We start from the raw sequence: 24,389 nt of genomic DNA, 5'->3' as shown, positions 1-24,389 counted from the left end.
GGCCAGAAACAGACTGACAGGTTACAGAAACCAAGACCAGGGAGAGGAGACACAAACGCTGGGTTCCCACGGCGGCAGGCAGCCTCTGTCCCTCCCCTGCTCTCATAAAGGTGGGCAGAACCTGTCCCTTCCCTACAAGATGTGCAGAGAAGAGGCAATCCCCTCCCACAACAGGGGCAGGGAGGCCATGCCCCAGGTTCCAGGTACCCACAAGGGTCGCCAATTATGCAAACATTTCTCAACATGAGCACAGACTAGGAACCATTCCCTGCCACCTTCAGGGTGGGGAGTGGGTACCTGAGACAACAGCCATCACATGGCTGTATCTAATCTGTATCTGTTAGTGGGAGGCCCCCAGACAGATACACTAAGGACCTGGGGCAGCAGCATCCTAATGGGCTAGTTAGCACCCCTGCCTAACAGAGGAAATGTGCTGTACTAACTGTTAAAGAACAGGAAGTGATGACCTCAAATGTCAGGCAGGGCCACCTCTGTCCATTAACATAGACTCAGGGATTTCCATCTAGCTTGGTCTCCAACAGGGAAAGGTGACCCTGACATAGCCTAGATCAGGGGTAGGCAACCTATGGCACGCGAGCTGAATGTGGCATGCCAGCTGATTTTCAGTGGCACTCACACTGCCCGGGTCCTGGCCACTGGTCCGGGGGCTCTGCATTTTAATTTAATTTTAAATGAAGCTTCTTAAACATTTAAAAAACCTTATTTACTTTACATTCAACAATAGTTTAGTTATATATTATAGACTTAGAGAAAGAGACCTTCTAAAAACGTTAAAATGTATGACTGGCACGCGAAACCTTAAATCAGAGTGAATAAATGAAGACTCGGTACACCACTTCTGAAAGATTGCCGACCCCTGGCCTAGACTCTAATTATAGTGCTATAGGCTCCAGAGAACACTAACATTTCTGTCCTGGCTTTTCTTCTCATGGCACGTCTCTCTGCATCATCATTGCAGCCTCAGTTCCCCACCCATGCATGGAGTGCCCTCCCGGAGTGTCTCACATCCATCTGCAGTCACTGACCCCTCAGTAAAGAGAAACAGAACTTGTTTCCTTTCATCACTCAAAAGAGAGGGTGACAAACACCAAACAGGGCCGGAGATGCCACAAGTCACCAGAGTGATATGGTTCTACCCAGGTTTGATATTTAGTCATTCCTGCTTTTTGGCCCATCTCCCCTACTCCTCATAGCATTAACCTTGTACAGACAAGCAAATTGCTCCATTGCTCCTAATTCTTTTATTACAGCCAGCCACATTTTCATGACATCTACAGGAAATTAGCTGGCTGAAAATTTTATTTAATCAAATTTGAAAGACAAGTCAAACAGCCCTTCCTCCCCCATGCTGTGAGTTAGCCTTGTTGTGTAACCCTGTAATGTAGGAACAAATGACTGGAAGGAGGATCCTAGATCATCGAGTCCAATCCCCTGCTATCACAGGCGGCCCTGTCATGGAATTCTGTTCATAATCTAAAACTAGTTGGGTTGTTTGCCCCCACTATTCTTATTGGGAGACTGCTCCAGAACCTCGCTTCTCTGATGCTTAGAAACCTCTCTCTAATTTCCCACCTACATTTATTCATGGCCTGTTTATGCCCATTTGTTCTGGTGCCAATGTTGTCCTTTAGCTTAACCAGCTCTTCTCCCTCCCTGGTGCTTACCCCCATGAGCATTTATATAGAGCAACCAGATCCCCTCTCAGCCTTCATTTTGCTAGGCTGAACAAGCCCCACCAAGCTCTTTTAGCCTTCTCTCATAAAGTAGGCCCTCCATTTCTCTGATCATTCTAGAAATGTTACTGATGTCATCTATCCCTCCTCCCCAGCCCCACTGTTGTCTCGGAACCTGTCTGGCACATCATATCCATAGAAGTATTTCAGCTACCTGGGCAGGGATGGGAAGGCACCTCACACACCCTGGGCACCATTCCAATGTCACATTAACAATCAGGCCAAATGTCTCACTCTCTCATCAGTTTGTAGGGATAGCACCCAATATGCAAACAGAGAGTAGCGAAGGGATCCAATCCATCTACCTGAATGGAGTAACACATACTGTTCTCCCCCCCACTGAACCTGCACCTCCCTAGAGCATGCAACTCTACAGCACTCCAAAACAAGATGCAGCTTGGAGGATACATAGCGTTCAAAATCTCACTGTGCTGCACACACTGGCTGCTTCACCCCACCTCCATGCTTACCCGCCCCAGCTTGTGGTCGGCAATAGTACAGGAATCCATGAAGGTCTGGGCAATGACCAGGAGCACGGCATCTACATTGTCCGATGTCTGCACATCAAACACAAACTGTGGATTTTTGATTATGTTGATCCAGAACCTGAGGGGCAGGCTGCAAAGAGGAGAGATGAGGAGAGGCAGGGATGAGTATCACGCCCTCAAAGAAGGTACTAACCCTGCTTATTGTGAGGCCTCTCTCAAACCCAGAGTCTATGGACAGCCACATTCACGTCAAAAGCTGCAGGCTGAGATCTGGAGCTGCAGGCTGAGATCTCTGAGATCTGGAGCTGAGATCTGGAGCTGTGAGATCTGGAGCCATTTGCAGAATGGTTAATAAGGCCATTCTGCAAATCTGGAAACCCCATCTTATTCTACTGCTGAGTCACTAATCTCCTCTTTTACAAACACATCTCAAGGTAGATCTAGGGTTGTGGTTCTCCAACTTTCCTAGTGCAGACCACATCTTTACAAAGATTCTGTCTCTTGAGCACCTTCCCCATCTCACTCACCACCACTTAATGCCCTTGCTCACATTCAGGGCAGTACTCCTGAATTTATAGCTGTCTTTAGTGCATTAAGTACTTTGTCCTCTGAAGGAGCAATTACTTACCTGTTCAGTAACTTAAGTTCAACATATTTTGTCCCTATGAGTGCTCCACTGTAAGATTTGTACACCCTTGTGCACTCAATTGAAGATTTTAGTTAGCAGAGTCTGTGCCTGCCCACTACACATCCTTTTGCTCCAGGGCAAGGCTATATAGTTAGGTGCAAACTCACAGCTACTCCAGTTCCTTCTCAACCACAAAGCCCAAAGAGACTCCACAACAGAGGGAAAGGAGGGCTGGAGGTGAAGCACCCAGAGGGACAAAACATCTAGAAGAACTCAAGTTATTGTAGAGGCAAGTAACCTCTCTTTGAGTATATGTCTCTATGGGTGCACTACTGTAGGAGACTCCAAAAACAGTTTCTTAATATGAGGGTGAGTGCTGAGAAGGGGGATCCAGCATAGTCCTGAGGCATCACCAAAGGCCATGTGGAACTGGAGGCATGGGTGATATGTAATGCTTGGAGAACATGTTGTGACAAAGTGGGTTTTATTCACCTTGTTATGTTGCATGTGAGTCTCACTGTCCTATGCTAATACTGTATGTACCTCAGTTTCCCTGTGTAATGCACCAGTGCCTAGGTGGTGGGAATTGGGTGTGTGATCTTTGTTGAGGCCCTCAGGGCAAGTGAAGCTGCCCAGCTGCCTCCACGTAGGCAATGGCCCATGCCCTGTGTAACCTGAGACCCAGGAGGGGGGTGCAACCAGGTGACACTGCCCAGGAAGCAGGAAAAAGACCAGATGAGGAGCAACAGGTGGGTCGGCAGCCAGGCAGGAGGATCCAGGGGAGTCTGCGGTGAGGGACTAGAAGAGATGGGAGTCCAGGCCATCTGGCCTGGGGTTCTCCCAAGATGGACTCTGCTGAAAGTTGCTAATGTAGTAAGATGAGGCCCTGAAACATAAGCCTTGTATCAGAGGCCCAGTATGAGGCATGAGGCCTGAACTAAAGTAACAGTCAAGACTTTGCTAACATAAAGCAAAGTTAAGCGATGGGGCAGAGGCAGGCCCTGTTCACAGAAGTTGACAAGAAGAAGGCTGATAATTGCAATTATACACATACCTAAAAAGTACCAAGTACTAGTAAGATGAACATGTGCCAGGATGGTACCAGAACATTCCGGTACAAACACATTCCACAGAGATAATAAGGAACAGACTGACCCATTTTAAAGATAGGGTCAAAAGGATAACATGATGGATAGAGTTGTTTTGTTCGAACCAACATGTACCAGGTGAGAGGTGGCACCCTAACACGTAGAGGGGTTGTACCTCAATACGTCAGGCGTGATGTGTAATTTGTTTGTACCTGTGTATAAGAATGCATCCCTGAGGAGTTGGCAGAGGGGGCAGTGGAGAGTCCTGTCACTGACTGAGCCGGTCCATTGTCAGGGGGCACATATTCGTAGTACGTCCTCTAGAGTCTGCTGGAAACTATTACTGTGCTTCGTTTGACAATAAACCTGGCCAGGTGCCTTCGTACCCTTATTGGAATCTGTGGTCATTGGGGGTTCTCTCCGGGTCTGCTGTGCCAGCAATCTGCAGAACCGGGGCAGCACATAGAGGGAACACATGCACGCAGCCAACTGTTATCGTCATTGAACAGAACAGAGCACCACACCAGTGACGTCTGATGACAACTGACTTCTGAGCTAACAAGCTTTGTGTGATGCTGTTGACCAATAAGCCCTTCTGCTGAGAGGCACCAATGACTGCAGAGCTGGGGTGCAGGGCCCTCTGGTTTCCCCCACCAAAGGGAAGTATGTGAAGGGAACAGGGATGCTGAATGCTCCGAGGTCAGACTGGGAAGGATGTAGCCAAGGAGGCTTTTTGTCCTGGACAGAGTGCCCTGAGGAGAGCCTTGCTACCCAGAGTCCTGGCTGGCTTCACATGGAGCAGTTCCAGAGCATCAGACCTGTGATTCCGTCACACACGTGGACGGAGGATCGTGTGGTGGCCTCCCCATGGCACACAGATGTCCCCGACAGGAATGTCATTGAGAAGGGCTATCAAGGTGGACTGAGTCCTGATCAAATGACCAGTCACTCCCGGAGTAGGATCCACCTCGGAAGCTTTATAGCAAGCTAGCATACATCCAGATACCCACAGAGTCTCTAAATTGAGATCAGCTGGCCTCTCATCCTCTTAGCAAAGGAATCCTGAAAGGCTTAGTTCTGTCAAGGTGAAAGGTGAGTGCTTGCCTTACATCCAGAGTATTGAGACTAACTTTTTCCCCTCAAAGAATGAAGCTTTGGGTAAAATACACTGGAAGTCGAATGTCCTGGTTGATATGAAACTCTGAGGAGACCTTAGGCACGAAGAGAAGAAATATATCACCGTATGTGCAATGTGCCCAGTCATTTGATGGCGTCAGCATCAGCCAGGTGGATATCTGGTAGCCCACCACCAAAATAAGTCAGTGGGCACTCATCAAAGCTATACAACATAGTCTGATGTTTACCACAGCTGCATCACGGATCATTTAAAAAAAAACATTTAAAGAGATTGCAGCCGGGGCGGCTCTGCCTTTTTGGCCGCCCCAAGCAGTCAGGAGCGGGAGGCGCCCCGGAGCCGCGGGAGCAGCGGACCTCCCGCGGGCATGACTGCGGAGGGTCCGCTGGTCGCGCGGCTCGGCTGGACCTCCCGCAGCTGCGGACGGTTCGCAGGTCCGGCGGCTCCGCTTGAGCTGCCGCAGTCATGCCTGCGGGAGGTCCAGCCGAGCCGCGGGACCAGCGAACCGTCCGCAGTCATGCCTGCGGGTGGACCCCTGGTGCCGCGGGAGGAGCGCCCCCTCCGCAGTCATGCCTGCGGCAGGTCCGGTCGTCCCGGGGCTCCGGTGGACCTCCCGCAGGCATGACTGCGGCAGGTCCGCCGGCCCAGCCTGCCGCCCCCCCGGGAAAGGGCCGCCCCACGCGCGTGCTTGCTGCGCTGGGGTCTGGAGCCGGCCCTGATTGCAGCCAATCACTGGCTGCACAGTTGCCCTGTCCTGTTCAGTGATAACCACAGGTACCGTGGCAGAAGAGAGAATGAAGGCATAGGATCACCTTATCATTGTAGAATTTAGTGATGGTGGGGGAGGTGAGATCAGTAATCCATTAGCTTGCCCACCATTCTGTCTGACATGATGGCTACCATAAATGATGTTTTGAACAAGAAGCAGAGGAATGAATATGTAGCCATAGACTCAAAATGGAAGTTCCTTAAAGTGTTGTGAGAGAATTTGATGTGTGCTGGTCACAATCTTTCACTGACAGCATATACCACCAAAGAGCTGTGAGAAACAAACTAAGCCTAAAACAACAAAGAAGCTACAAAAGCAGTGGGCACTACTCTGAACTGTCTCGAGACAAAGGCAGCTTAGAAGGAACTGGAGTAGTGGCGAGTTTGCGCCTCCCTATATATGCTCACAACAGAGCGCGAGGATGTCTAGTGTCCAGGTGTGGACCTATAGACACTGCTAACGAAAATCTCCAATCGACAGTGCATGGGTGCACTCATCCTACAGTAGAGCACCCATAGGGACATATACTCAAAGAAGAAGAAAGGTAATTTCACACACACTACTCTGCATTTCACTTCCCCCAATCCATCTCTTCTGTTTCTCTGCAATGGAAATAGGAGCTGCCAGCACCTTGTAACCACCAGCAAGTAATCCAGGGACCACAGTTTGAGATTCTCTGCTCTAGGGAAGTGTCAGGCTGCAACTTTGGCTCCATACCTATTTGTCTTCCAGATATGAATGGTCTCAGGGTCCAGGATTCCATGATGCATTGCTTGGTCATCTAACAGGTCAAAGAAATATTTGACAGCCAGAGGGACAGGGCGGCTGGTGCTGAGGATCACCTGGAACAAGTCATCCACAAACTTCTGCAGGGTCCCCTGTGGACAAGCCAAACAAAGATAATGCAAAATGAATAGGAAGAACGTAAACAAATTTCAGCAGTGGGTAAGGAAAAGGTTTTCATAGATTCCCTGGCCAGAAGTGATCATTGTGATCACTTAGTCTGACCTCCTGTATAACATAGGCCAGAGAACTTCCTCAACGTAATTCCTAGAGCAGATTTTATGGAAAAACATCCAATCTTAATTAAAAAATTTCCAGTGATGGAGAATCCACTACAAATCTTGGTAAACTGTTCCAATGGTTAATTACCCTCACGATTAAAAATTTACACTTTTCAGTCTAGTTTCACCTTCCGGCCATTGGATCGTGTTAGACCTTTCTCTGATAGACTGAAGAGCCTCATATCACATATTTGTTCCCCATGTAAGTACTTATAGACTGTAATCATGACACCTTCTCTTTGTTAAGCCAAATAGACTCAAGGAGCTCAATCTATCACTATAAGGCATGTTTTCTATTTCATCATTTTTGTGGCTCTTCACTGAATCCTCTCCAATTTATCCACAGACTTCTTGAATTCTGGGCACTAGAACTGGACACAGTATTTCAGCAGCAGTCACACCAGTGACAAATATAGATGTAAAATAACCTCTCTTCTCCTACTCAAAATTCCCGTTTATGCATCCCAGGATCACATTAACCCTTTTGGCCACAGCATTGCACTGGGAGCTCAGGTTCAGCTGATTATCCACCATGACACCCACATCTTTTTCAGAGTCACTGTGTCCCAGGATAGTCCCCCTATCTTCGTTCCTTCATGTATATATTCACATTTAGCCACATGAAAATGCATGTTGTTTGCTTAAGCACAGCTTACCAACCAATCCAGATCACTCTTAATCAGTGACCTGTCCTCATTATTTACCACTCCCCAATTTTTTGGGAAACCTGAAAACCTCATCAGAAATGATTTTGTGTTTTCTTCTAGATCACCGATAAAAATTTGAAATAGCGTAGGGCCAAGAACTGATTCCTGCAGGACCCACTGGAAATACACCTACTCAATGACGATTCCCTATTTACAATTACATTTTGTGGCCAAAGAGCTAGCCATCTGTTAATCCATTTAATGTGTGCCATGTTAATTTTATATCTTTCTAGTTCCCCCCAACCAATCAAAATGTCATGTGGTACCAAGTCTAATACTGGTACCAAGTCTAATATCAACCAAACTTGTAATCTTATAAAAAAAATCAGATTAGTTTTAAAGGATCTATTTTCCATAAACCCATCTTGATTGGCATTAATTATATTACCCTCCTTCAATTCTTTCTTAATCTAGTCCTGTATCAGCAGCTCCATTTTCTTCCCTGGGAGCAACGTCAGACAGGCAGACCTATAATTACCTGGGTCATCCCTTTTGCTCTTTTTAAATACTGACATTCCTCCAGTCTTCTGGAACTTTCCCAGTGTTCCAAGTCTTACTGGAAAAAAATCAACACTACCAGTCCATCGAGCTCCTCAGCCACCTCTTTTAAAACCCTTGGATGCAAGTTATCTGGACCTACTCATTTAAATGTGTAATTTTAATAGCTGTCCTTTAACATCCTCCTGAAATACTTGTGGAATAGAAAGTGTTATCATATGATATGACATCATCTGTTTTCCCCCCCAATACAGAACAGAAATATTTATTGAACACTGCTGCCTTTTCTGGATTACTATTCATAATTCTACCATTTCTATCTAGTAATACCATTGTTAGGATTCTTTTTGTTCCTAATTTACTTAAAAAACTTCTTACTGTCCTTAACTCTGCTGGCCATAGATTTTTCCTTATGTCCCTTTGCTGCTCTTGTCAGTTTTCTACAAGTCCCAGCTTTTGATTTATATTCATTACTATCAATTTTCCCTTTCTTTCATTTGTTATATATTATTGTTTAATTGTTTATAGCTGCCTTCACTTCCCCTCTAAACCTAGTCAATTCTTTAACTAGTACAGGCTTCTTCAATGACTGTGGGATTGTGGCATTTGGGCATCTAGTGAAGTGTTCTTAAGCAATTCCCAATTATCATTCCCATTTGTCTGATTAATTTCTTCCATCCCAATTGATTTGGCTCAGTTGTTTTCAGCTCATTGCAGGTCACTTCCCTTCATTCAGAAGTAGCCCTCCCATCAAATCAGAACCACATTATATGCAAGGGGAATATTGAACTTGATCCTCAAATGGCTGGGAAACCAGAGGTGTCTGAGGGTGGGTAAAGTGAGCAGAACCATGATAGGAAGGAGTCAGAGATGGCTCATAACAAAAGTAACCAGCAAGATAGTGCAATCCACATGCTGAAGACTGCTCATAGGTCAAGCTGAATAAGAGGGAAAAGGGTCCTTCTTCAGACACGAGGAGAGCAATTTCCATACTATGGTCTCAGTGAAATCCAGACTGAACTCAGTAAAGACGACTATTATTGGGGAAAGGATAAGGGAGGGGAAAAAGATCAGGATTCTTTGCTGAGCATATCTTTATTTCTGTAAGCTAAGAACAAGGAAACACAACCTTCCACAACTGGGTGCATGTGAAGAAGGGTGGACTTGTGTTTAAGGCACTGGACAGACTCAAGAGATTATTTTCCCAGCCATGTCACAGAATCCCTGCGCAAGACAGTAGTATCACTATATCAGAGGGGTAGCCGTGTTAGTCTGGTTCTGTAGAAGCAGCAAAGAATCCTGTGGCACCTTATAGACTAACAGACGTTTTGCAGCATGAGCTTTCGTGGGTGAATACATCCGAAGAAGTGGGTATTCACCCACGAAAGCTCATGCTGCAAAACGTCTGTTAGTAGTATCACTGTGTCTCATGTGTCTCATGTGTCTCATGTAGCCAATGATTTTAGTTTATTGTTCATTTATTGTGCGATGTTACGATTAACTAAAATATCATATATAATCATTGTATCCCAAACAGATTTAAATTGTAGGATTATAGAAATATAAGATTGATCAGTAGTCAGAAGGGATAATTATGTATTAGGTATCTAAGTAAGTAGGGCTGAAATGCAAGGCCTACAAGGTGAGGCCTGTGAGATTTTAGCTTAGCCATACTAGGCCATAGGTTTAAGAAATGCTTGACATAAATAAGGGACCAGAGAATGACCCTATGACACAAGATTATAGGAAAAGATGTACCAATGAGTGATAGTGAGAAAAATTAACAGTAAGAGTAATTTTTTTGCTTACAAGATACCTGGTAGTCACATTTTTCTAACACATGCCCTAACTGCAGGTACACTATTTGCATACATGCTAATTAGGAATAGTCAAAATCACATTATAAAAAAGAAGGTGCCCAGATTAGGAAAATTAAGATCCCTAGAGGAAACTCCAGCAGGAACCATCCCTCTACTGCTAATCAATTAGCAAGGCAGCCATCAGAATTTAAGAATATTGTAAAGAATGCGAGTATGACTATATTTGTAACTTGTGCGTAGGTCTGTATAGAATTTCTGTATGTTTGGTTAATCATAACTTTAACTGTCCCTTTAATAAAACTTGTAAAACAGACTAGACCTTATACTTGTGAGTACATGTGTGGTCACTATCCTGGGTCTTTTATGTGTTCCTTGAGACTATATCTGAAGCAAGTAGCAAAGATGACTTTCACTCTGTTGAGCTTTAAACTGTAGCCACCAGAGCCGAACCCACGGTAGTGTAATACTGCATTACAAAATTCACTTAAAATAAAATAAAAGGCTACACTCAGTTCCCATCTACAAAGAATGGTCACTTACCTTCAACGAGGATGTCTGCATGGATCCCACTGTAGGTACACATGTGCCCCATGAATGAGATATCAGAATATTTGAACAGGAGTGGCTGTTCAACTATGCCTGCACCATGCGTGTCCTCGTGCCCTGGTCCCCCACCTGAGGGCATAAAGGGCAGAGCAGCTACAACCGTCACTCAGTTCTGTCACTAATTCAGAATGGCAGGAAAGAGGCTCGCAAAAAGCAGGGCTGGAATGTGGGCCGTGGGATCCGGGAGGATGACATGTCAAAGCAGTAAGGTAAGTAACTGTTTTCAGTTCAAGTACACGTCCATGTGGATTTCTTCCTAAGTGTCTGATGAGCAGTGGCCCATCTGGAAGGTGACACTGAGGCATCCAAACTGACACTGACTGAACCTTGACTGTGACGCTACCTAACAAATCTGGCATCTCATCTTGCCCCAGGCCAAGGGCATAGTGGTTAACAGCAGCATGGGGCTGACTCCACGTAGCTGCCCTGTTGGGTTCAGATAGCTGAAGACGGCAGAGGACGCAGCCTGTGCTCCCTGGAATGAGCGCTGATGTTTGGAGGGAGAAGGGTAGCAGCCATGTGATAGCAGATTGAAATACACCAGGTAATCCATGGAGGTATTCTCTGGGAGATGGCCTGCCCCTGAGAGGCACCAGAGATGGCGACAAGACAAGGAGCTTTGTCCTTTTCCAATAATAGAACAAGGCTCGTGAAACATCCCAGGTGCGAAGTTAGTTTGTCTCTGGAGAGGAATGAGGTTTGGGAAAGAAAGCAGAAGATTAACAGATTCATTTCAAAGGAGGTCCAACAACTTTAGGAAAAAACTGGGAATGACGTGTCACCACCGCCTTTCTCTCTGGAATGTTGAGTAAGGAGGGTCAGCCATGAGCAATGCAAATTCACTGACCCGTCTGGCTGATGTGATGGGGAGCAAAAAGACGTCCTCCGAGTAAGGTGCTATAAAGAGCATACAGAGAGAGGCTCAAAGGGGGGCTTCATGGGGCTTGTTAAGACAATATTAAGATTCCAGGTCAGAGGGGGTTCTCTGACTGGCAGATAAGCAAGTAGAAATCTAGATACTGTGGGATACAGAAAAAAAAATGAACATGACTACATGGGTGAGGGGCATGCTGAGATTGCTGCAAGATGGACTTCGATGGAGCTGAACAAGCATCCAGAGAGTTTCAAAAATGCAGAATATAAATCGAGGATTTTAGGTACCGAGGCTTTCAATGGTTCACGGTTGTGTTGGGCTGCCCAAAATTAAAAATCCGTTCCATTTAGAGGAGTAAGTCTTCCTCATGGAGAACTTTCTTCTTTGCAGTAGGGTATCTTGTAGCGCAATCTCTGTCGGTAGCACTCGGACAGCCTGGATACTGGCTGGTTGAGACAATGATTTGTTATCTGGTTGAAGTATCTGAGCTTGGTTCTGTGATATTAGGGTGACAATGGAGCTTTATAGAGCTCCACTCATGGTTGGCAATGGATTTTCTGTAAATCATTGCTGGCTCCTGGAAGATGAAGAGCTATTGGGGTTATCCTGTGTTGTTGACATTTCTTTTCATCCCACAGCATCCTTACAGGCATGGGGAGCAGTATAGTGTCACTATTCATTCTTGTCCATGGCTTGTTCCTCCATTAAGCCCAGTATCATCACATCCCTATGTATAGTGTCCCTCCATCTAATTGGTGGTTGGCCTCTAGTTTGGACTGACCTTGGTTGGGTTTGCATTATCGTCTTTGGCATCCTGTCATGTTTGTCTTCTGCAGTTTCTCTACCATCATCTCTTTTTGATTGCAGCCAGTCCCATATCCTCATTTCACATCCTACTCGCCTTCTAATTTCTTCATGTGTCTTTAAATCATTCCACTTTAAACCTGCCCATCTTTTGAAGAACTCTCCTCTCCACTACATCTAACCTTCCGATGTCTGTTTAATTTAATACAGCTGCTTCCATACCATAAGGTAATACTGTTAGTACATTGGTGTGATAAATTTTCACTGGGGTACCAAAGGTAGTGATTTCAGTCATCCATAATTCTGTCAGTTTCTGTGCAGTACCTGTGGCTAAGGCCTCATCTTTGATGGAATCCATCAGCACTGATCAAGCTTCCTAGGTACACATCACTTGTTCTACAACTTCACCACTGCTGCATTTCAACACAATCTGTTGTCCCCTTCTCCAAGGTGCAGCTACTTTAACTCCTTGACATTTAGTGTAAACCCAACTATTGTTGACACCCTGTCCATAAACCAGTGGTGGGCAACCTGTGGCCCGCACGCAGCCTGTCAGGGTAAAAGTTTGTTTACATTTGCACAGCCACCCGCAGCTCCCAGTGTCTGGGAACGTTAAACTGCAGCCACCGGGAGCTGCAGGCAGCCGTGCAAATGTAAACAAACTGTCTGGCGGCCCGGCAGCGGATTACTTTGACAGGCTGGGTGCGGCCTGTGGGCCGCAGGTTGCCCACCACTGCCATAAACTGATTGCTTCCTGACACACAGGAGTGATGAATGGGCAAGTCCTGGCTTGTTTGCATAGTACACTGTAGATGTGTTGTCTGAAAATCTGCATGGTGGAATTGTGTAAAACAGGACGGAATGCTACAGAAGCTAACAAGATCACTTGCAATTTTAGAACATTTAGATGCAGGTTCGTGCCTTTTTGGGACCAAGTTCAGTGCATCTGAAGTTGGTCCAGATGCATCTGTGATCAGCATGAAGGTGTGGAGAAAGGTACCCTTTTCTGAAAGTTCTTGGGGGCCTGACCACCAATTCAGTGACAATTGGAAGTAAGCTGGAAGCATAATGTGCTTGTTCTTTTGATGTCTCATGGAGTGATACACTATTCTCAGCCAGCCGAGCAATGGATGTGGGTGAATTCACCAGGAGACCCAGCTCTCTGAATGGCAAAGGACATAGTTTAGGGCTGTGGTGACTTCCTAATGAGACCTGCCTTTGATCAGCCAATCATCTAGGTATGGATAGACACGAACAAATTGTCTCCTCAGATGTGCCACCACCACAGCTCGGCATTTTGTGAAGACACTTTGAGGTGGAGAGACTGAATGGCAGCACCTTGTATTGGTAGTGATTGGGCCCCACGCAGATACTTCCTGTGGGCTGGATGGATCACAACAGAGAAATATGAGTCTTGGTCAGAAGTCATGAACCAGTTTTGAGCTTGAGAGAAGGGATGATGGAGGCAAGCGCTGCCACCCTGAATGTGAGATGGTATCTGCATTTGTTCTGTCTTCTTGGGTCTAGCATGGGATAAAGACCCCCTCCTTTTTTGCTTCAAGATAAGGAAATATCAAGAATAGAACCTCTTCCTCTGAACTCCAGAGATGCCTCCTCTTTGGCTCCTAGGCAAAGCAGAGAAGCCACATACATCTTTGGCTTTTTTGCCCTGAAAAGGGATGTGGGGCAAGGCCTGAAATTGGATGGTATAGCCATCAGAGACAACAGACAGAAGAGTGCTGGAAGTTATCAGAATCCATGCCTAGTGGAAGAACGTAAGCCAGCATCCAAAACGTAGGGTGTGGGGATGGCTCCTGAGTGGTTCAAGTGTGGCTCTTCACCTGAACAATAAATGCACCTAGATCTACAGGAGGCTCCATGAGGGCAAGTGTTGCATCTCATGCGGGACGGATAAAGCACAACAACCAATATGATTGCAAGCAGAATCGTTTATTATGTACAATGCATCATATTATATAGACTTCTCCATATTAGCAAACGTCAGACCCACCAACATTACATTGCTGCTGATTGGTTCTTTGTCCGATACACACGCTTTTCACTCGCATGGCCCTTTGCTTACTGATTTCCCATTTCCCATGCAACTCATCTGATTTATGGACTTGTTTATCACCTTAAAACCGATCCCAGCTAGGCCACCTGGCGTCTGCCTCCCTCTGGCAGTTCCCTACTTTCTCACAACAACTTTATCTCACCCCACTGTCCTTGATGTCCGCTGCCGTAACTTTCCACCAAGGCAGCATAGGGATAATGCAATCCCACATCTCCCCCTCTTTTCTTAAAGAGACATCCAATAAACCTCTCCAAACTTCATTGCAAAGGGCGTACAAAACAGGGCAAGCAAATAAAAAACAAAAAACAACTCCCAACGCAATTATTCCCATATGAAGAAGAAAAATAACCCAAGTGGGCCAGCCAAAACCATTAAGCCAGTCCCACAAAGGATTATAATCATGCATATGCTTATGCATATTATTCTACAATTGCTAAAACAACGCATACATAAAATGCAAATAATTAAATAAATCTATACAACACATACCTTCAAAATTCTTACAACCATATCCTTGCTTTCCAAAACTATTGGTATGCAAATTTTAATAACCATTCCAAAATAAAGGATTTGGCCAATAAAATTTCTCTTTTACTTAAAAAAAATATATTAAACTTTAGCATATCACATTTTTCTTCTAATATATCCAAACACTTTGTATTCTAAATTAAATAAAACCAGTATCTGCATTTCAATTTAACCCTTCAGCTTAATTTCAAATCAGACCATCTCATAAAAATATTAAACACAACAATTCTGGCCACGAAACAAACACCACAAAACAAAACATAAAACACAAAACATAATTTTTACTCTGCCTTAAATCACTCCCTTGTTCTCCAACAACCACTTTTCTCAACTTAAATTACCATTTCAAGTATCCTCCTGAATATTTAAAATTCCCATGCTTGTGCTTAATTACTTCTTCTTTCCACTACACCCTTAAAAGTTTCCAACCTGCTCTCCAAGCTTTCTGTCTGTTGCCTGCCCGCCTGGGCCCGATCCTTTTTTCCTCTTGCTAAACCGTTGCTTCCATGGGTACCAACTTATTTTACTACCAATTTAGCTAGGAGAATGGGCTTTTTAACTAGCCCCAAACCTTCTGATATTCTTCTGTGAACAATTATCTGTACTTTCCCACTGTGGGGGCTACATACTCATGCATGCAACTTTAATCACAGCATCTATTTTCCGCCTATCTCATTTAATATTGGCTACATCTAGTATCAAACAGCCTTGCAACTGCCAATAGTCAGCACATAACACAAGAAATTACAAAAATCAGGTAAGGCTAACAAAAGCACTTTACATAAAGGTACTTTGGGTCACACAGGCCCAAAGCCATTCTCCCGAGTTACCTAGATTTATGCCTAGTAACACCAACAACTCCCCCCTTTGAGAATACTCAACAAACTTTTGGCTGAGTCTTCTCAAACTTTGAAAACAAAAAACAATTAAACTCTAGGAAGCTGGGGTTAGTAATGAGGGGGTAATTAGTTCCACATTCATCCTGCCCATGGACCCAGCAGGATTCGGTATGTGAGAGCCCACACCCACCCTAACCGGTCCACATGCTGGGGAGAAGCACTGCAAATATTTACACTTCCACCCAGACAGTGTCCAGGTATGTCTCTACAACCCCAGATCAGATGGTACTCCTAATATATCTCTAAGGGCAGTGGGCCATCCTGGTGCTTAAAATCACTCCGAATGGCCATCCGCTGGTCATTCAGGATTTCAAACGTACTAGCTCCCACTGCAATGCCTTTCCAGCCTCAGTAATAGCCCATACCATCTCTGCCAATAGCCTCTGGGTCATAAAACTAATGGCGAAAATGATATGTAACTCACCAACTCCAGCCTGTACTTGGGTTAGCGGAGCTCCAACAATAAAAAACTGAATAAGGGCAATATCATTTACAATCCAATTAGGGAGGGCAATACATACTGAAGGATTTATCCAAAACACAGGGCGCAGCCTGTAAAATAAACCCCAAAATCCAATCAATACCACATTTCTCAGCAGGAGTCCCAAATTTCTTCCTGCCAGTGTACAATTATTTATTTCTTCACCAGGGTCAGTTCTCAATGTCCTTTTAGTCAGGAATTTCTGGACTTTGGCAATGTCAGTGATGTGAGTGTTTTTTCTTCTTTTCCACCACCGTCGTGGTTCAGCTTCTACGGGGGAGATTACCAGGACATCATCCTGTAGTGGTTTAGCTTTTTTCAAAAGAAATCCAATGACACAATGGGGGCTGCCAGCGGACAAGGGAGAGGTTAACCAGCACGTCACCTTGTCCTTTTTCCTGCTGTCCAGAAACACAGTAAAGCTAGAAAAGAAAATAGGCTAACCATCAGCAGGAGAATTCTTCTGATGTGGAGGGGTCTTTTTGCAGTGAGAATCATGGGTCCAGGCAGTCAGTCTCCTGGTTCCAAGGAGTGGCAGGGCTGCTAGGATCTTTGGGCAGCTCTTCCATACCTGTGAGAAGAGACAGCTAACACATTCCGTTAGTGCCTGGCAGGGTTTTGCAGCTTTCATAGCTTTTTGGGCCCAGTCAAGCCCCCCTTTGTCTTGGCTGTCCGCCAAGTCTTGGCTGTGAGCAATGTGTCCTTGACTGGGCGAGAAAAGAATGAACTTTCTTCGGTTAACTCATTCTGTTCTTTTTCCTTCCCTGCTTGGCTTCTTTTAATCTGTGCATCCTGTGTCAGAACACCCAGCTGTTACAGCTCATACCGGAGAAGCATAACGGTTTTCTCGGCATTGTCCCAGGCTCAGACCAGCCAGCATAGGACGCCTTCTCCAGGCTCCTGCCAAAACAACTTACTTGCTTGTAGGTCCGAACGACCTCCGGGGCCATGGCACGAGCCTCTGCCTGCGCCGTGCACTCCAACGTCTTCCCGTCCAGGGCTCGCTTCCAGCGGAGCACCTCCTCGTCCTGTGCCCGAAGGGTGGTTAGGAGGAGCCTCCCCAGCTCCCCCTCTTTTCTTAATAAGTGAGTCAGTGCAGCAGGGGAGATTCTTTCCCCCTGTCGGTTCATGATGTACAATAAAAGCTTCTGTGTTATCTTTTCTTCAGCTGATACAGCGGTACTCATAACTTAGCCAGCCGTTTACCTATGAGCTCAAACGCGCCTCTCTCGGACACCCAGGAGCCGCTATTCCACGGTACCTCCTGCAGCGGCTGTAACCCGCAGCCGCTCACCTGTGAGCTCAACCGCGCCTCTCTCGGACACCCAGGAGCCGCTATTCCACGGTACCTCCTGCCGGCTGTAATCCCCGCTTTTTCACTTCCCAGCGAACGATCCAAACTGCCTCCCCCGGATCGCCCGCCTAGGAGCTCCCGCCTCCCCGGACGGGGAAGCAGCAGAACCGGGGGGCGACGGTAGGTGGGCCCCAGTGCCGGCAGAAAGGAATCGCTCCCGGCGCTGCGAACCCCCCGCACTTACCCTGTCACAACAGGCGCATCACGTCGGGGTCACCATATGTTGCATCTCATGCGGGACGGATAAAGCACAACAACCAATATGATTGCAAGCAGAATCGTTTATTATGTACAATGCATCATATTATATAGACTTCTCCATATTAGCAAACGTCAGACCCACCAACATCACATTGCTGCTGATTGGTTCTTTGTCCGATACACACGCTTTTCACTCGCATGGCCCTTTGCTTACTGATTTCCCATTTCCCATGCAACTCATCTGATTTATGGACTTGTTTATCACCTTAAAACCGATCCCAGCTAGGCCACCTGGCATCTGGCTCCCTCTGGCAGTTCCCTACTTTCTCACAACAACTTTATCTCACCCCACTGTCCTTGATGTCCGCTGCCGTAACTTTCCACCAAGGCAGCATAGGGATAATGCAATCCCACAGGCAAGCTCATCTTTTATTTCCTTGCTGAAGCCAAAACAGAACTGGCGTAGATGGGCCAGCTCATTCCAAGCCACACCTGCCACCAGAAGCAGGCTGCATACATTGCAGCTGACCCTGAGGCCTGCCAGACTCCCTGTAGAGCCACCTCTGCATTGTGAGTTCAGCGTGGGTCACCAAAGGTTGTCACAAAGACCCTCAAAAAAGTGTCCCAAGTGGCCAGTATGCCACCTTTGCCTGATCCATCAGGCAGGCATTGGGCCATAGCAGGAAATTGAGCCTGCACTGGCTCATAGAACTCTGAAACTGCTAGGGGTCCCATCGTAGCACTCTGGTAGCAATACCCTGGGTTTGGGTTCTGAAGGCAACATGGGCCATGGGGCTGTGGGAGACGTTCCCGCTTGCAGTCCTGTGGTCTGTTTTTGCAGGGAGCGGTTTTCTGCCTGAAGCTGATCCACTGTGGCCAGTAAGGCTTGGTTTTTCTGCCTGTAGACCAGTGATCTGCTCCTGGAGGCTCAGTGTCTCCATGGGCCCTGCGGTGCTGTACTTGTGGGCTCCATACCTTTTTCTGGTAAGATAAGCCTATGAGGAGACCAAAGTGGTCTAAGCAAACTGTAATGCCCAGGGGCTGAGGTGGGCTGGGGGGCAGTCCAGAGCAGTAGTCAAGAGCTGCTGAGACAGCTTCCTCTTCCTGTTAAGACTTTTATATCGTACAGGTACCCAATAAGAGTGTCGCCTATCCATTCACTCAGGGGCCTGGCTCCTTTAGGCCTTTAGCATGAAGGCTGTTGGTCAGTGGCGCTGATTCAATGCATCGCCATGGCACAGCAGCTAAGGCTGGCACCTAAGAACCTGGCGGGCTGGGTTCAGTACTGGGGTCCTGATGATTGTTTGAGGAGTTATAGCTTCAGAGCGGTGTCCCAGGTCTTCCTCATTCTTGTGGAGAATGAAAAACACAGCGAGCTGCAACCTAGCACATGGCTCTCATCAAGACAAAAACCATACAGTGACTGTGGCCATCTGGGAGTGGAATGAGACCATTGCAGGATGGACATGGTTTGATGCTCAAGGGCTCTGAATCTGGCATTTTGGCCCAGACAGAGGCACAGAGGCCCAAGGGACAAATCAAATTTAGCTTTTGGGTTTTTTATATGTCTAGAATAAAATAAAATACGGGGGAATTTTAAAGAGAGTTAACCATAACTACCTAATTTTTTGCAGCTGAAGCTAAGGGCAGCAGGCAAATGCCACTCATTCCATTCTGTTGCTGCAGGAGGTAAGAAGGGACTGAATGATGATTCCAACTGTCCTGCCTTTTATGCTGTTGGTGGAGAGGTGCATGAGCATGTGCATGGAGCAGGCATGACCCAATGGACATTGATGTTCAAAGGATTCTGATCTCACATGTATGGGGCACATCCACCTAAAGTGGGATCCACATGGACACATACTTGAAGAAGAATACGAGAATAACAACATTTCTCTCCTTTAGAAGGCTGTTGGAAGGCTAACTCCCTTAGCATATGTAACTTAGATATTATGGTACTGGAGTTACAGGGAAGCCAACAAATAAATACATCAGTAATCTTGGCAGCAAAGAATTATTTCCTCATGTGCAGTGCTGCACAGCTGGCAAAACACACCCTGGGGCTTGAGGGTTTAGCACCAAAGCACCAAGCCTTGGCCATTGTGGAAGGAAGTATCCTAGGCATGACCTAGTTTAGCTAATCCAACACTATGTTCTTTCCTACCTTCATAGAGAGGAGACGTGTCAAATAAATTTCAGGAATGGCCTTGGCTCGCTCCCGATCCCGTAAGCTTCCTCGCCTGTGTTTGGGGAGCTCTGGCTCTTCAGTTGGTTTTACTAGATGCCAAAGTTTTATTCCACCCTCATCTGCATCCTCCAGCATCGGTGTTTCTGAAACACAAATACTACTGAAATCTGCAGGCTCCCCTCAGAGACTGGCCACATTGCTTGGAGCCACTTGCTGCCCTTACAAGAAAAAACAAGATTTCTCTGCACTAAGGGAACATGCAGCAAGATAGGGATTGTGCCCAGGCCCTAGGTTTATTAACTGGTGGGCCTATTAGCTATGGATTGCACCCAGCCCCTGCAGTTAGCAACTAGAAGATTCCAGCTCAAGCTGGACTCTCCTTGCTGGCCCTTCCTGCTTCCCTGTTTTTAGGGGCCTCTGGCTCCCAGACACTTACAGAAGCCCCCTGTGCTGACAGTTTGGATATCCTGACAATGCTAATAGTGAGAAAGGCCCAACCCACCCAGTAGCTATTGGGTGTTACCATAAAGTTAGGCCTATTGCCTGGGAGAACAAAGTCCTAGCTTGCCAGCTGATGGGCTCTGTGAAACTATTTTATGAGGCCTTAAGCATCAGACTCACTCTCTCCAGGGATGTAATCCTGATTCTCCCTGGGGATATGTTTGGTCAGACGTGGGACCAGAGCTACAGTTGCTCCATCAGGCACCTGTGTACAAGCAGAACTCGGGTTAACAATATTCTGCACATTTCTCCTTCTCAGTGTGACAGGCAGACTTTGTAAAGTACAACAGCCCACCCACAAGGAGGAATGGTCTCCTGGTTAGAAAAGGGGACTAGGACTCAGGCCCCAGGGCTCCATTCCTGGCTCTGCTACTGACTCACTCTGTGAGCTTGGTAAAGGTTCTTCAACACTTCATGCCTCGGTTTCCCCATCTGTAAAAAGGGCTGTGAGGATCAATGATGTCTGTCAGGTGCTTTGAGGCAAGGTATTTTAAGCATTATTTTTCATTTCCAGAAGCCTGATCCCAGCTCTGGAGACCACCATCTGCTATACTGGGCATGGAGCCCTTATATTGACTTCAACCAGTAAGCCTGTCTCCTGCTGACAGAAGAGGTACACAATTGCAGGTCTGCAACATGGTGTATCGACAATGACAGAAGTGAGATACAGTCTAGTGCAACCCAACTTCTACAATAGGGGTAGGCAACCTGCAGCATGCCAGCTGATTTTCAGTGGCACTCACACTGCCCGGGTTCTGGCCACTGGTCTGGGGGGGCTCTGCATTTTAATTTAATTTTAAATGAAGCTTCTTAAACATTTTAAAAACCTTATTTACTTTACATATAACAATAGTTTAGTTATATATTATAGACTTAGAGAAAGAGACCTTCTAAAAACGTTAACATGTATTACTGGCACGCGAAACCTTAAATTAGAGGGAATAAATGAAGACTCGGCACACCACTTCTGAAAGGTTGCCGACCTCTGTTCTACAACCTTAAATAAAAGAAGATACTGGGAAAGAAGGGGGTGAGCAGTATAGAGGGAGAGTGTTGGCAGATACTGCGGTGAAGGGTGCATTTGACAGAGGCTAAAGAAGAAGTGGAAGATAATGGTCCATTCTGGCCTTAGAATCAATTACACAGAATTAAGTGCTGAACAGCACAGTTGCTGTTTCCTAGCCCCACAAATTTTCCAAGTGCCCAGAAAGGGACCCATTTGTCTAACCCAGGGTTGTGAGTTCAATCCTTGAGGAGGCCACTTAGGGATCTGGGACAAAAATCAGTACTTGGTCCTGCTAGTGAAGGCAGGGGGCTGGACTCGATGACCTTTCAAGGTCCCTTCCAGTTCTAGGAGATTGGTATATCTCCAATTATTTTATTTTATTTAAACCATTTTTCCTCACATTCCCAAAATCCTTGTGTGACTGCTGCTTGGTTCTTTGATGGTGACAAATCTATGGTAGGAGTAGGAAGAGGTGCACCAAATTTGCTTTCAATTGTGAGTGAAGGTAGAATTTGTGTCTCAATTTCCAGAGTCAAAGGACTCAGGCGCTAACCAACAGATCCACCAAGCCTGCCCTGATTACAGCATCTCCAGAAATTAGCTTAGGGATATATATTCAAAACATCAGACACCTGTTTGCCTCCCCAGCATCCATGCCTCAGGTTGTCAGAGGTGGAGATGCAGAATACAGAGGAGGTTACACTGTCTGAACAGCAGTTCCTGTGTCAGGAGCAAGTCAGAGGCTTCACCACATCACAGGTGGGGCTACAAAGGTTCTTTAAATGGGATCAGGCAGGAGTCAGCTCTAGAGGTGGAATGTACACCTGAAATTGAAGGTCACTGAGAAGGGGAAGGGAAGAAGGATGCTCAGTTCTGACCTTGTAGTGCTGAAGAGTGTTCAGGCGCTTCCAGGTTCCCTGAATGACAGAGGTCACATCCTCATCGGAAAGGATCAGGTGACCAGCCAGACCTGATCTCCACTCTACAGTCATCAAAACATAGAAAACGAAAAATAAAAATAAAATGTTTACTGTGAAAGCTGAACCGTCTTTAACACTTTCTTGTATATTTCACTTTCAATAAGCAGAAACCAATGCCAGGTAAGACTAACAACATGCCAGAACTGTATCAGCAGTGCACTGCATGAGTGCTGAGAGTTTAATCTCGTAGCTGTTAGGAAACGCGGGGTAAAGTTCCAGCAGCAACAAACTCTATCCCTTTGGATATGTACATCGCAATAATGTAACCACGCAACTTCTATGCTGTAATACAAAACAGTACAAATGTGCAGCATATGTTACAAGAAAAAGGTATGTTTAAAGGCCCTGTGTCTATTAGGATTGTTACTTACTATTTTATAACATTATTTGACACAGGGCAGCAGATTATTGTCAGAATGTCTGGAATGTCACAGAAGATATGAAGATATTGTCCTTGCCCCGAAAGAACTTTAAATGAGTAAAGGCATCCCAGCCACCCTGCTAGTGCAGACATGGGCATCTTACCCTTGCCTGGCACTCATTGTGCATAGGCTACAAACTTTCTAAAGCTGTGATCACAGCAGCCTCTCTGTGCATAGGAGAGAAAGGCCCAACAACCTGTTTGCGGCTGCTGCTCCTGCTGCCTTCTTTCTACCTGTCTGCATCCGTGGATTAATTGCTGCAATGGCGATGAATGGTTTTAATGAAGAGTGGAGTTCTAAGTGCTACAGAATTCAATATAGGGGAAACTCAGACTTGTGTTTTCAGCCTTCCCTGCCAATCTAAAACCTGAGCTTTCAGCATCAATATGGGATCATTACTCATAGTAATTCTGTTGGCCATAGTCATCCTCTCCCTCCTGACCAAGCAATGGCAATTATAGACAGGAAGATGGCTCCACATCCCAGAGGCCAGGATGGATGGGAGAAGAGGGAGGCATGACAAGAAGTGTGCCCAGAGTAAACTGCAATCTCTGAATAACGCAATGCATTACTGAGCGAGAGCATGTCCTATGAATACAGCGGTGTGCAGATGTCTCACTGCTGCCAACTGAGAAAAAGGAACAAAAGAGGAGGAAAAACTGGAGAGCTCACCCCCCAACAAGAGCCCTGCATTTCATTAGCCCACTTAGGGCCTGATCCTGAACTGCTGAAGTAAATGGGAGTTCTGCCACTGGCTTCAATAAGAGCAGGATTGAGCCCATAACCTTCTAGCACCTCTGCACTAATCCCATGCTGTCCCCTACACCCTGAGTGCCCTCTCTGATCTTGTATGCTTTTCATAAACATCCCTTTCCTCATTCAAATCCTTCCTCAAAAGACCACCTTCCTCTACAACCCTTCTGATAATAACCAGTCAGGCCCAGTAGCTACTTCCAGCGACAAAGGTGAAAAGAACACAAGGTACCATGCAAACAAGAGGTGGCGGCAGCAGATTATAAGTATCCTCTTTTCCGCTCCACTTCCTGCTATTATCCCTCTCCCCCATTGATGATGTCACACTGAATCCAGGCTAGAACGTAAGCTCCTTGGGGCAGGGACTGTCTCCATTCACTGAATGAACAGTGTGAGGCACACCAATGGCACAGGAGACAGTTATTAGATATATTAGATAACTCCACTTTTCAACCTCATCACTGAGTCTTGGCATCAATGAATTGTGCTCACCAAGGTCCAGGGAGTCTGGGTCTGGGCGGTGACAATATGGCGTTCCTTTATAGATCTGATCTAGGATTTTCTCCTTCACCTGTGTTATAGTGTCACAGTCTAGCACTTTCACAGAGACACACTGAGAATCCTCTGCCTCTCCCACAGTAGCTTCAGTTTGAGTCAGAGCATTTAAAGTCTGGGGAAAGAAAAGATAGCTGAAACGGCTACATATAGCGATGAGCCTGATTAGCAATCACACCTGCACTCCCCTCCCCGCACAGTTACACTTACCA

The 24,389-nt window shown here is 46.1% G+C and overlaps 1 protein-coding gene across 8 annotated transcripts in view; it reads right to left on the bottom strand.

The window, feature by feature from the left end:
• Positions 1-24,389, bottom strand: part of PLXNB1 (plexin B1) — a 211,147-nt gene that overhangs the window by 4,796 nt on the left and 181,962 nt on the right. For all 8 annotated transcript variants that reach the window (XM_045023174.1, XM_045023178.1, XM_045023180.1 and 5 more), the window contains 6 exons: positions 24,115-24,292; positions 22,346-22,449; positions 20,582-20,666; positions 19,937-20,103; positions 6,580-6,740; positions 2,225-2,372 (listed from right to left, as the gene is read on the bottom strand). In XM_045023174.1, coding sequence (XP_044879109.1) covers positions 2,225-2,372; positions 6,580-6,740; positions 19,937-20,103; positions 20,582-20,666; positions 22,346-22,449; positions 24,115-24,292 — 843 coding nt within the window. The remainder of the gene's footprint in view (positions 1-2,224; positions 2,373-6,579; positions 6,741-19,936; positions 20,104-20,581; positions 20,667-22,345; positions 22,450-24,114; positions 24,293-24,389) is intronic.

Source organism: Mauremys mutica, chromosome 7, assembly GCF_020497125.1.
Source record: "Mauremys mutica isolate MM-2020 ecotype Southern chromosome 7, ASM2049712v1, whole genome shotgun sequence".
Classification (NCBI taxonomy): Eukaryota; Metazoa; Chordata; order Testudines; family Geoemydidae; genus Mauremys; species Mauremys mutica.
Note: the sequence above shows the minus strand (reverse complement) of the source record. Positions and strands in the feature narration are given on the sequence as shown.